At 44.7% G+C, this 14,108-nt stretch overlaps 1 protein-coding gene across 4 annotated transcripts in view; it reads left to right on the top strand.

Annotated features, from left to right (window-relative positions):
• The window catches only part of ETV1 (ETS variant transcription factor 1), a 90,366-nt gene extending 80,465 nt beyond the window's left edge, over positions 1-9,901 (top strand). For all 4 annotated transcript variants that reach the window (XM_036762115.1, XM_036762116.1, XM_036762117.1 and 1 more), the window contains 2 exons: positions 8,060-8,161; positions 9,552-9,901. In XM_036762115.1, the coding sequence (XP_036618010.1) occupies positions 8,060-8,161; positions 9,552-9,773 (324 nt within the window). In that variant the 3' untranslated portion in view covers positions 9,774-9,901. The remainder of the gene's footprint in view (positions 1-8,059; positions 8,162-9,551) is intronic.
• The last annotated feature ends 4,207 nt before the right edge of the window (positions 9,902-14,108 follow it).

Raw genomic sequence — 14,108 nt, 5'->3', positions numbered from 1 at the left:
AAGGGAGAGAAGAAGGGAGGACAGACCTTAGGGACCATCTAGTCTTCACCTTACACAAAGGCATCCCCAATGTGATATGTCTGATGACAAGCACTCACCCTAAAGCCATGTGACTGGGAGCCCATCCCCTCTCCTTGTAGCCACCTCTGCCTTGAGCCAGCACTAACTCTCTTGGGAAGGTGTCTTTTGCCATCAAGCCTAAGTTTGCTTTCTGCCACTTCTGCCCAAGATCAGGTTCAGTCCTTCCTGCGTGTGACAGGCTGTCCATCACCAGAGACAGTGCTCATGATCCCTAAGTCCTTTTTCTCCAACACACCCACCAGTTTCTTCAACCAGGTCCTGCTAAGTCGTGGACTTCAGCCCCTTCACCACTTTGATGCTCCGCACTTCTTCTATGTCCTTCTCAAAATAAGGGGTCGGGAACTGAGGACAGAGCTCTAGCTGTGGCCTGCCCAGGGCAGAGGGCAGTGGAACCATGATCTCTCTGTGCCTGGAAGCCCTGTGGGCCTCACTTAATGTAGTCACTGTTTGGGCTGCCATGGCAACGTACTGACTCATTTTAAGGTTACAGAACACTAAGTAAGCATTTATTAATCACCCACTGTGTGCCAAATGCTGTTTCAAGCAGATGGCCCAAGGCTGTGGGGAGGGGCAGAGGTAGCCAGAGGCAGACACTTCAGAAAAAGCAGGAAATAGAATTTGGCATGACTGTGAGAAAGAATTCAGAAAAAAAAACAAGTAAGTAGAAAGAACGAGCCCTGAGACACTGAAGCTCTGAGGAAGGAGTGTGATAGGCGATGTGCGTGTGGATGGGCACCTGGGCACACGCGGATATATTTGTACAGCACGTATTATGTTGTAGCTTCATTTCTTTGACCCTACATTGTTTTAAAAAATGGTCCATCGTGGCTCATCTGCTTTCTTTAAGGATGTCATCATTTGCCTTAGGGAAAAGGTTATAGTATGTATTTCTGAACAGCAATGATAAACACATATTTATAACTATATTGTCCATAAATATGCATGTATTGTTGCTGTTCAGAAATGTCAGGCATGTCCAACTCTTTGTGACCCCATTTGGAGTTTTCTTGGCAAAGATGCTGGAGTGGTTTGCCATTTCCTTCTCCAACTCATTTTACAGATGAGGAAACTGAGGCAAACAGTTAAATGAATTGCCCATGGTCACAAAACTATTAAAGGTCTGAGGCCGAATTTGAACTAGGGTTTTCCTGACTCCAGGCAAGGTGCTCTATATGCACTGTGCCCCCTAGTTGCCCATGTCTCTACTTGCTAAATATAATAAAAGAACAAATGCTAACGCCCATTCTTGTTCTCTGTATTAGAGCCTTTATTATTAGAATACACATTCTGCTGTCCAGTTATCTAGGAAAGTCACATGTAGAGCAGCAATTTCCGTACTAGTGTCTGACAAACGGGACGTGAGCATGTGGTCTTGTCTCTCATTTGGCAAGTGAAGATATGACCCGAGTCTTGCCAAAGCAGTTAGTGGAAATGGACTGTGTTTCTTGTGGTTCTTGTTGGTGGTGGTTCCATGTTCCTTGAGAAGCGAAGGTATTGGGTGCTGAAAAGGAATCAGTAGAGACCGGGAAGGACAGGTGATTTGGGTGAACTCTTTGAGATGGGCCACGGGATAACATTTTGTAATGACGTCTGGAACTCCCATAAAGAAGGACCATTTCTATTTTGAGTCTTGCTAGAAGCAGTTGTCGGCTTTTCAGGATCTGTTGGTTTCCAGGGGCAGCAAAGCCCGGCCCTGATGAGTTGAGCAGATGTCATGTGAACTTTGTACAGTCTTAGCAGAGTTGGCACTTTCTTCAGGCTGATTCAGAAGACTTCACTTTAGATTACCCAAGGATGCAGAGGGAGATCCATGAGTTGCCTCCCAGGCACGTAACTCAGCACTCCTGGCAGGGTCCGAGGCAGCAGAAGGCTGGAAAATGCAGTCCTTCCTTGCTCCAGCCTCTATAATCTGGGGTATCAGGGCCAGGGGCTTTCCAGGGGCCGAGCAGTAGCCAGTGGCAGACATGGGATTCAGAGTTCTGTGAGCATCCAGTCCTCCTCTCCTTATTAAATTGCTCCACAGAGAGGCAATCCCAGTATCAGCCCGGTGAGTCCCGTGGCCTTGAATGCCATATTGGTCAGCAAGAGAACTCAGGTGGTTAACGGCTGTGAAGGCATCAGGCAGGATTCCTGGGCTGAGTTGGGCTGTCCATATTCATGGATGGTGTCTACCAACCTCTAGTGTTGAGAGGAATGCCATCCTTAGGATGGGTAACCACAATGGCTTCCAATTGGGAGCAGCCAGCATGGATTAGTGACAGGTGATTGTGACTCTGAGAGGTCACAGCAGGGCTTCGTAGGACAGAGTGTTCCCTTTCACAGATGATGCTGCCTGAACCCCAAATATCCCGACAGGAAGTGTCGTAGAGTAGAAAATCCTTGGCATTACATTCATCTGATAGGATGCTGGACAAGTGATTTCCCTCCCTGGACATCCATGACCTTATCTGCGAAATGGTCGGTCCTATCCAGCTCTAGGTACAGGATCCTGTGGCCTTTCTGAGCATCAGTTTCCTTCTGTGTCGGTCCAGGAGTTTGGGCAGCCCCTGACATCCTTTCTAGATCTGGACCACACCTTCAGTTTACATGTGAGAAAATTAACAAAGTTTGGGTCTTGTTTGAGTCATATGGCTAGAGAGCAGCAGACCAGGCTTCAATCCAGATCTTCTTTTTGCTAGCCCTGTCCTATCTGCTCCTCGATGGTATCTCTTGATGGGTGATATCAGCATCAGTATCATCATCATCACTGGGATAATCATTTACTTACAGCCAGAGGGTTGTTAGAATTCATCCTCAACAAGTGAGAAAGCCATAGCAGAGAGCCGGAATGACTTCCCCATGGGAGATGGAAATGACCATTTATTAAGTACCTACTATGTGCTGGGCCCTGTGCTAGGCACTTTACAAATAGCATTTTATTTCCAACAGCACCACCCACAACATCCCCTGCTGCTGCTGCCCCCTTCTGATGACTCGTGGTCCAGGTCTCCAAGCAGAGGTGGCATTGTACAAATATGTTGTTTTAAGGGCGTGGCTTGGGGGAAATGACCTCTGAGGTGCCCCTGTGAGATTCTGTGAGCATGGGCCAGTGATATGTGTCTGCTGTCCAAAGATTAGAATGGCCTGTTTGGCTGCAGTGATGAGGGTTCTGACCCCAGCAGCAGGAGGCAGCGAGTTGGGAAGTGGAGAGAGCACTGGAGTCAGGAAGATCTCAATTGAAATGCAGCTCAGACACTTCGTATGTATATGGTCTTAGGTCAATGACTTAGCCTCTGTCTACTTCAATTTCTTAAACTGTAAGATGGGGGTACTGATAGTATTGACCTCCCAGAGTTGTTGTTAGTAAAGTGTTTAGTACAGTGTTCTGCCATATTAATTGTTCAGTTGTATCTGACTCTTTGTGATCCCGTTTGGGGTTTTCTTGACAAAGATAGTGGAGTGGTTTGCCATTTCCTTCTTTAGTGGATTAAGGCAAACTGAGGTTAAATGACTTGCCCAGGGTCACACAGCTGGTCCATGTCTCAGGCCAGATTTGAATTCAGGTCTTCTGATTCCAGGTCTAGCACTTTATCCATTGAGCCACCTAGCTCACTACTAGCACATAGTAGGTAATTAATAATTGTTTGTTCCCATTGCCTTAGCTCTTCCCAACAGCTCTTATGGGCTACCAAGGCCTCAAAGGTGACATCTCTGTAGCCCCATTACCTCCCATTCCACAGGAGGAAAAGGTCTAGGTGCTCACCAGCCCCCAGAGCATCCCAGTGGCCCTTGGACTTTGCCTGTTGGCTTTGTTGTTGAACTCCACCAGGATTGGACAGGAGGTGGCTTGCTCTCATTGGAGGTTGCCAAGCCCAGCCTAGATAACCCTGGTCAGGGATGGCAGAGGGCAGTGTAGTTTGGGTTAGATTTGTGGGATGTTTTTTCTAGCTCAGCTAAGAAGAAGCCTATGTCTGAAGAGAATCCTTGCTGCCAGCAGCCTGTTTCCTTATCTGTAAAGTGAAGGCTGGGACTAGCTGCTCATTCTGGGTGCTTCCAGCTCTCCTTCGGTGGTCCTGCTGCTGCAGAAGTACACAGGAGATCAGTCAGCCCCACAGATGGGACAGCTTGCTTCTCCTGCCATCTCAGCCAGCCTGAGCTCCTTTATCCTCTTCTGCAGCCAGATGAATCCCTCTGTCTTCTGTGCTCATTCCAACCGTTTTCACTCCTAAAAACCTGCCTGTTCTTTGGGTCCAACCCCACCCTTTGGATCCCACCCTTTGCATGATGCTATCTGCCCTCTTCACTCATGGCCCTCAGCATATGGCCAGCTCTTAGGGTGCACTGAATCATTCCTTGGGCACACAGTGCCCACCACAGTTCAAAACTGCATGAGGTCAGAGGCCATGCCATAGACTTCCTGCTGCTCCCCACTTCTCCAAGGTTCTTGTTTACAGTGGGCTTCATGATTGTTTGAGGAATTCTGGCAATCTGGAGGCAAGGGATTAGAGCACAGCACTTCAGTGGAACTCCAAGTTAGCTTTGTCAATACAAGGCATATGGTCACAACCCATCCATTCTGTCACCCTTTGGCTTGAGGCAGGCATGGGTCCATATTGGTGCCCCACTGCACCAGATATTGGTGCAGGCTTTAGGGCATATTTTGGTGATGTATGATGTGGCTGATGACCATCAGCTCTGTCCAGTTAGCAACGCAAGCCAGTCCTTCCCAATGGGTGTCTACAGTGGACAGATTTTTTTTGTGGAACAGAAACCACACAACATGTGCAATCAGACAGACTCCACTTCCATCACAGCTCTGCCATTTACTGGCCCTGTGATGTTGGACAGGCTATTTGAACTCCCTGTTCCTCAACTTTCTCATCTATGAAATGGGGCAGTAATGCCTGCCCTGCCTACCTTAAAGGGGTCTTGTAAGTATAAAATGAGATGATGAAAGTATTACCCTTGCTCCGTTTGACCCTGGAAGGAAGGATAGACATTTCACAGACATATGTTTAGGTTTAAGGTATGGAGAATGTAAAAACAGTGAGATCTGTCAGTGAGATCTGTCTCAGGGTGTAGCAGACTGCTCCAGGAGATAGTGGATGTCTTTCTTTGGAGGGACACTTTCAGGAGAGGCCAGATGGCAATTTATTGGGCATTCTACAGAGGGGATCCTCATTCAGCTTACTGGTGGAAGAGAAGCCTCTGAGCTCTCCCCATCTTGAACGTTCTCTCTTGCCCACACCTCTTCTTGTCTCCCAAGCCACCCCCCAAACACACACACACACACACTCACACACACATGCATACTCCCTTATTTTCCTTAGTCTGATCGGTGCAACCATGGTGACTGCTGTAGCTGCTTAATCTCAGGAGAGTTACGTCTCTCTAAGACACCAAATTTTAGGGCCTGCAGGACTCTACATTGCCTGACATCCCAGCCCACCCATTTTGGGTCTCTGCTCTTTGGCAATGGGCTCTCCTTGTCTTCCTCAGGGTTTTCCCCAGTCTGGGGGGGGGGGCTTTTCTTGCAGGCATTTCCTATTCCAGAAGCTTCCCATTGGCAGCCCCAAAAAGAAACATTTAGGAGGAATATATTATTCCAAATTGTGATTTAAAGAGCTATTAGGATTTCCTTTTTGCTTCCACACGCAACTTGCCCATGTGTTCGCTGCTGGTGGCGCTAGCCATGTACTGGGGTCCTGTGATTGGGGATGGTTGAATAGCATTTTATTTAAGGGGGAAGTTGCTGCCTGGCCATCGTGATCCCTCTTTTTCTGTTGTTGAGAAAGTCAGCCTGAAACAGAAGATCTTTTTAATTGACTTTTTTCCATGATATTATGGTGGGCTTCCTCCTGGGACATTCCACCTGGAAATAGAATCTCCTCTTTGCTACATCATAAGGCCTCTGTGGAGGAAAATTACAATTTTGTAGATCCCAAACCCCATTGTTTCTTTAGTGGGGGAAGACACATTGGTAAGAGACAAAGTATCTAACAAAACATTGGTAAGTGTGCAAGCAGTGACAGGGAGAGAAACAGACTATTTCCTCTGATCTGGAAAGCAAACAAACAGATACTGTTTCCAGTGAAGCCTCAACAACTTCTTGTTGAATGTGAAGGAATGGAAGAATGTGGGTGCCACCTCTAGTAGGGAGCCTTAGCCCCTGTCCTAATCTCATCAGTAATTAACACATCTGAATCGGGGTTTCCTGAACTCCTTAAAAATACAGTCTGATAACCACATGCCAATAGAATTGGTTTCCTTTGTAATCCCATGCATTTAATTTTATGCATAAAAGGAGGGGTTTGTAGGTGTCACAAGATTTACAAAGCGACCCACGACACTCAAAAGGTTAAGAACCCCTGCCTTACATCTCTCTTGACTATCTTGTATTTATATAAAAAATAATAATAATAATAACATTTTATAATAATTTATCGTTTTCAGAGTACTTTACACATATTATCTCATTTGGTCCTCATAGCAACCCTGGGAGGTAGGTGCTATTATTAACTCTGTTTTATAGGTGAGGAAACTGAGGCAGACAGTTTAAGTGATATGCTCAGGATCACACAGCTAGTAAGTATCTGAGACAGGATTTGAACTCAGATCTCCCTGACTCTAGGTCTGGTGCTCTGAGGCCCTGCCCTCCAGGAACTTATAGGTCAAAGAATGAGACAATTTGGATGAATATGGGAGACATCCTTAGGGGGCATGGCAAAGGTTAGGCCTTTGACACCAACAAAAGAAAGACATCCCCCCAGGATCTCCCATCTACCCTCTTTCCCAGGCTTGTCCCTCCTCTGTGTGCTCTCTCTCCATATACTGAAAGTGACCCATTAGCTCTTCCATCTCCTGGCTCTGTACTTATGCACATGGGGTCCTACCCTCTTTGATGCCCCTGGATTGTAGTTTTCCTAGATTCCTTGGGAGCCCCACTCGGGTGCCACCTTCTGCCTGAAGACTGTCCTAATCTCATCAGTAATTAACACATGCATTTCTCTGGGGTATGTTTTGTCTTTAATTTGTCTTTAATTAGGTACAGGTTGTACCATCTCCTGGCAAAATAGAAGCTCCTAGAGGTCAGACGTTATTGTTTCATGGTTATCTCATATTCTTAGGCCCCAGCACAGGGCCTTAATAAATGCTTTCTGTAATTGAATTGGAGGGAAAGCAAACATCTCCCCAAGGAGCAAGGGAAAAGCATGTGTGCTCCTCCTGAATCACAGACTTTGTTCCTTTTGTAAAAAACCTTCTCTTATTTCCATTAAATTTTGCACCCAAAACATCTTGACAAAGGGCTCTATTGAAAAGTCCCAGAGAGGTGGCTGCATGCCTGGTTTAAAGAACGTACCAGACCCAGGAAATCCAGGTCACATAGCTCTTTTTTTGGAACCTCTTTCCTCCCTAGCAGTGGTAGCCGCTGGGGGGGTGGTAAGTGGGGAGGTAAGTGGGGAGGTAAGTGACAGCACAAGCCTTTGGAGTCCTGGGGGTCCCATTAGTGCGTTCCTAGGGGGTTTCTACCTTGTTAGTTGTGTGACCTTGGGGAAGCTGGCTTAAGTCTCTGATCAGAAGTTCCTCCTCATCCGAATGAGCACAACGCTGTTATAAGGATCAACTGAGACCTTAAAGCAAGGAGATGGGTTCAAATTCTGCTCCTGACGTGTCAGTTCCTCTCTGATCCCAGCCTCAGGCGGCTCTTCCAGGGCTGTGCTATGATCGTGCAGGTGAAACACCTTGCATACTTCCTAGTGTGTTTTTATTTCTATGCAGGAACCTTGCAAACTGTAAAGCTAACTATATGATAAAAGTAAAAAATAAAAAAGTGACATTGGTGACAAAGCCAATAAATGATAGAAAACAAACACATCCATGTCAATTTTTATTATTTCACAAAGTGTTTTGCAAAGTGGCCTCTGAGCGCAAGCAAAGCTCTTTGGAGGCAGCTTATGAGAAACATGCGTCTCTCAGGATTCTCTTCTTCCCATGGCAGGTGGCCCGGCGCTGGGGCATTCAGAAAAACAGACCGGCCATGAACTACGACAAGCTGAGCCGCTCCCTCCGCTATTACTACGAGAAGGGTATCATGCAGAAGGTCAGTGATGCCATTTGTCCACAAGAGCCCCCAAAGGTGGTCCCTTAATATGTGAGTCAGGACTGAAACACATCATGTCACACCCTAGCTGAAGCGAGGCTTTGGCAAATTTGGACAAATGCTTAGCTCAAGCCTGTCTATTTATAGTCTTAAGTCTGCTGCAGCCCAGTGTATGTTCACATCCAAGATGCAGGCTTTCTGCAGTCCCAAGAGGCTGCTTTCTCCATCGATAGGTGGCATTGAGTTTTCAGTGAGTTGGTCACCATGGGCCTCTGAAATACTCTGGGGAGCAACTGTGGAAGAGAAGGGGGAGTCAGGGCTGCTGGGGCATCACTGGTGCTCTCTTCTTCCTGGTATTGACGAAGATTTTTGAAAAGCCCTCCTGTGCACTTTGGATTCTTGCCTGTTGTTTTCATGAGCTTAACTGGAGGGTACTGTGGGAATGGCCACTTTCAGGAAGCATTTCACATGGATTAGTGGTATCAGATTGCTATTAAAACGATCTTTGAACGTTCCTTTTTAAACTGGGTCCTGGTAGGCTGAGAGGCATCTTGGTTTGGTGGCTAGAGGCTGAGACCTGCAGTCCAAAAGACCTTTCCTTTACCTAGAGCAGCTAGATGACCCTGAGTGAGTCCCAGTCAGCCAGCAAGCACTTAGTCCACTGAGCTAGTATGTACCAGGCAATCAAGGGCCAAAGTGTGCCATTGCTGTAGAAGGCTGTTTGGGGTGTGGGGTTTGGAGGGGTTAGGGGGATGGGTGCACACAACATTTACTCATAACAGTCACGTCAAGTCAACAGGCATTTGGTAAAGGCCTAAAGGCCTGCCCCATTGTAGCATCAGTGCCTGTGTTACACACACACACACACACACACACACACACACACACACACTCGATTTCTACACACAGCTCCCAAGATGTTTGTCTATTATTTAAATTTTCAGACCTGCATTCTCTATTGCCAGAGAAAACAGTGCTCCTGCTTTATCAATGGGAAACCCTTTGGCGCTCATGTCCACATGGATGGCTGGGGTTCTTCATGGCCTTCCATTTTCCCAGGATTTCAGTCTCCCTCTAGACATGTGGCAATCTATGACAACACCTATCCATGGAAAATGGCTTAACTGATCATTCCCTTGTCCAGAATTTTTTTTTCTACTGGTACAAACTTGTAAGGCAGCAAGGTAGAGAACCTAGAACCGTGAGCCTCTCAGGTAAATCTGTGTTCACATTTCACCTCTGACATTGAGAACTGTGGGAACCAGGGCACTCTGAACTTCAGGCAGACTGACCTGCTGAATCAGAGGTGAGCCAGGTTCTCCATTCTGGTGAACTAACTCTTCTTCTCTGGGTTGTTGGGGTGAGCATTTCTCTCCTATGTTCTCTTCAGGTGGCTGGAGAGAGATATGTCTACAAATTTGTTTGTGATCCCGAGGCACTTTTCTCCATGGCCTTCCCAGATAACCAGCGCCCACTGCTGAAGACAGACATGGAGCGTCACATCAATGAAGAGGACACTGTGCCTCTCTCCCACTTTGATGAGAGCATGGCCTACATGCAAGAAGGCGGCTGCTGTGATCCCCACCCCTACAATGAAGGCTATGTATACTAGCTACTGGGACAGCGTGGCTGGGAGATGGGCCCCTCCCAGGCCTTTTCCTCTTTTGCCAAACATGGAGAAGAAAAGAGGAAAACACTTCATTTTGTTTTTTTTAAAGAATAGTCACACACACACACACACACACACACACACACACACACACGCAGACACACACACACATACACACACACAGACACCACACAGGGGTTTTTCCTGTTGCATCATCCTATGGTCTGCCATGGACAGAGCACTTTACTAGAGGGGGGAGGGGAGAAATCTAAGCATTGATTTGGTGTAACAGGAAGAAGGTAGGGGTGGGAGGGTGGGGATTACTTTTTACATAGGCTTGGGAAGGGGTCATACAGGTTTGAAGTACAATGAAGCTATATCATGTCTGTTTTGTTTCATATCAACATAAGATAATGTACATTTTCTCTGAGTATCCACAGTACAGTTAATTCTCATTGTATAAATAACCACTGGGAGAATCTTGGCAGAGGAATGAAAATGCCTTGAGCATTTGTCTTGTCACGTCTAAGAATCTGCAGGTGTCAGGGAGAAGCTCCCTGTGTACATGGCTGGCTTTGGTTATTGGGCGTGGCTGGTTTTGCACCTACTCTTTTTCAAGATGTATTTAAATGATGTCATGAGCATCTTCTCTCTCTTTTTGTGGCTTTGTTTTTGTACCTGGCTCCCAGAAAATCTATAAAGTGGGAAATTTTCTCTGAAGCTGATTATGTCCACCACAGCTCCTTCCTGACTCTGGCTCCCCAGTGGAGCTACAGACTAATTAATAACAAAATGTGTGTGTTTGGACACAGCCAATCGGATATCTATTAGGTGTGGGGAAGCCCATCACAGTGAAAAAAGGACGTGGAGCTCCTTGATGCTCAAAACACTGTCAAGTCTGGGATTTTGGTGGGGTAGGGGAGAGAAGGTTTGTCTGTTGTCTTTTTCCTACAGTACAGAGAAAAGTTATTTAGCCAATAGGAATTACCTGTACTCAGTCACATATCTACTTCTGCTGTTATAGACACGGCGTGCACTCCTTGAGAAGAGACTATCCAATACACGAACTAGGTACTTTAGTAATTTTTAGACACGGTACCCATGAATATGCATTTAAGCCTTTTTCTGCTGTGTTACATTGATGACATATATAAACACTAGATAATGCTAACGCTTCTGCTGCTGCCTTTTCTGTCATGTTCTCTTTGAGGCTGAATTGACAATGACCATTGATAAGCAATGCCATTAACTACAGGTAGCATTTCAGGACAAAATAGATGACTTGAAACATTTATTGCTTAGAAAATAGCTTACGCACTAGCTGGACTCTCGGCAGCTTTCTGTGCATCAACACATGAATCCTGAGCTTCAGCTTGCTGAGGGACACTCTGTGGGGACTTTGGTAACTTTTGGTGGAATGGGGACTTATTCACAGACTGTCCAAGAATACGATGAAGTCGCTGTAAGACGTGGTGGTGCTGGCACTGATGTTATCAATCAACTTGTCTTGGATGCTCGATGGAAATGGGTTTGGAAGAAGATTTAAAGTTTTTAGGGTGTTCTTTTTTCTTTTCCCTTTCTTTTTCCTTTTTTTTTCCTTTTGGGTGAATCATGAAAGCTGGATGTTTTATCCACTTGGATTGGGAAAAAAAAAGAGATATCAGATATGTTGCTATTTATGATCACCTTTCTCCAAGCTCCCTTTCTCAATTCAAAGAAAGAACATGAGATTTGGGGAATTTGGGCAAATTGGAAAGCAGGGTACTTCTGAGGAAGCCAGTTGGTACTTGGTAACTTGCTCTTAGAAGAATGTTCCTGATTGCACCACCAGAGTGATGCCAAGGAGTCTCCCTGAAGAGCAGAGGGACATGAATTTTCTCCCACACATCTCCACTCTGGGTGGCCATTTAACTCCAAATATAGCAGTGATGGAGGACCCCAGATACGATAAATGAGACCCATACTCTGTACAATGGACGTTCAATCCTATAAGTAACATATTATAGGCATGTGTTCTTATGTGCACGTGAATTGGAATACTGGGCTAATGGGGATATCTTGAAAATTAGTTATATATATATATATATATGTATATTTTTTGTCCCTCCTACCCTGAGCTTTTGTGGCCATTAACTTAAAATAAAATAAATAAAGAAGACTCATCATGCATTTTGTTGGGATGGAAATTTGGGTCCACAAAGGGATTACACTTGGAAGGGCTTCATTGAAAAGTCCATCCAAAGAAGTGTGCCTCGAGAATTCTTGGCGAGTTTGGGTTCTATGTGTCAGTGTAGAGAGCATCTCTAATCTGGAGCATAAGGGGATCAAACAAAGTATCTGCATCCATTATGTAATTAATATTTAAGGATAAAAAATATATGTTATGCTGTATAAGGTAGTGACTCACTGAATGAAACGAGACACCAGTCAAATGTTAAGTCATTTCCCAGCAAAAGAAGGAAAAAAATATATATATATATAGATATATATATATACTTCATTGAACTTTCAATTCTTTTGAAAAATGTACCTAAAGATTTATTTAAAGTTTTGTTTTTATTCCACTTTGGTTTGGTTTTGTTTTCGGGTAGATTAATAAACCTGGCAGCTGATTTCTGCAAGGTTGTGGTGTTTGGAATTTCTTACTGACTTTGGGTCCTAACAAATGGAAAGTCATGATGGGTAGTGCTGCCGAGCCATCCTAGAGAAAGGAAGCCTCCATATGTTTTCAGTGGGTGCTTTGTTGCCCCCTCATACATGACTCAAAGGCAGGGTGGGGCACACGAAGCAAGGTTAACTCTCAAAGAATTGTGAGGACTGAATTATTGCCAATGCGTGAAAAAGACGTTCTTAAAGAGCCACAAACTTGTTCCTGAAACAAAAAGACAACCCTGGAATTTGAAGTGTGGAAATTATACTTTTATTTTATGCATGAGAAGACTAACAGCCAGGCAGGTTAGTGATGTGTGTGATGTCACTGGCCGGTGAGTGAAGAAACATTATGTTGGATCTCATTCCACAGATTTCCAGTGCAGGGCTTCTTCCTTCTTCCAGGAAACTGCAGGACTACAAGTGAGGCATGCATAGTCCATTGAATTCTCCATTTTAATTCTTCCTTCTGTACATTGCTGCTTACAATGTCACTTGCGCTTCCTACAAAGGTGCCAGGCAACACTTTTTCTCCCTTCTGCAGTGCTTACACTCTGTAGAAGCATTTGGTTACAGCATCGTTTTGGGATATTTTTAAATATCCATCCCCTTACGAAGTACTAGGTTACCACAGGGAATGATCCTGGCCCTTCTCAGCGCATCAGCCCAGGCACTTTTTTTTCCCCTAAGACATATGATGGTTGCTTGGTTCTTTTCTTAAAGTGTAAAACTTAGCTGATTGAATTACAGTATTGTATGAAATGGGGTGTTTATGCAATTAGTTATTGGGTAAGATCTGCCTAGACAAAATGCCAGTGACAACAGAGACACTTCTAAAATTGAATGCCTTCATCTTTAGTTTGCTCCGATGAGACAGACAGGACCTGATTTTCTGGGTGTTTTTCTAGTAAGACGAGGCATTTTGTCCAGCCAGTGATAGAAGACATCTAGAAATGAGCCTTTGGAGCCCAGTGCTTTGCACAAAGCAGAATTTAATAAATGGTTGTTGGATTGATTTGAATTTGATTGTCCACGCTGAGACGTTTTCACAAGCTTTTAGCAGAGAAATGCTAAAGGTGACAATAGGTATTCAAACATGGCTTAGGCCATAAAAACAATTTATCTGGGATAATACAGAACAAAACTGCTTTCAGATGCAGCTTGATGTGAAAAAGCAGGGAATTAAAGTCGGTGTTATTGATTAGAGGAACGTTTGAGACACCAATGTAAAGCAGTGATAACAGGGGTTATAACAAGGCTATTAGAACACATATCTCGTATATATCGAATTGGACACTGGATGGGAATGTTTGGTTGGTTCTTTACAGAGTACCATCTTATTAGTGGATCATGGCTACCTAGCATGATCAAGGAAGCATGGCAAGGTGGAAGAACTGAATATTTTGATGCATTTCATTTTGACCAAAGTTGTACTAAGTCATTTTTTCCCCAATTTTGTGGAAAAGGATGAAAACAACCACAAAAATGCAAGTCGAGTTCTGAGAAGGAGGTCTTTTGATAGCAAACAAAGTTGTGGGTCACTTCACATGGATGATTATGATTGTGAAATTTATACATTACTCTGCACTATGTATGAAACAAATCTACGGACAAAGACATAGAAAGTGATTTAAAAGAAAATCTATGGAATTCAGTTCCCAAATTATGTCCATTCAAAAATTGTATGTT

The sequence above is a fragment of the Trichosurus vulpecula genome, chromosome 5 (assembly GCF_011100635.1).
Source record: "Trichosurus vulpecula isolate mTriVul1 chromosome 5, mTriVul1.pri, whole genome shotgun sequence".
NCBI classification, from domain to species: domain Eukaryota; kingdom Metazoa; phylum Chordata; class Mammalia; order Diprotodontia; family Phalangeridae; genus Trichosurus; species Trichosurus vulpecula.
The sequence above is the reverse complement of the archived record's forward strand: the minus strand, read 5'-3'. Positions and strand labels throughout refer to the sequence as shown.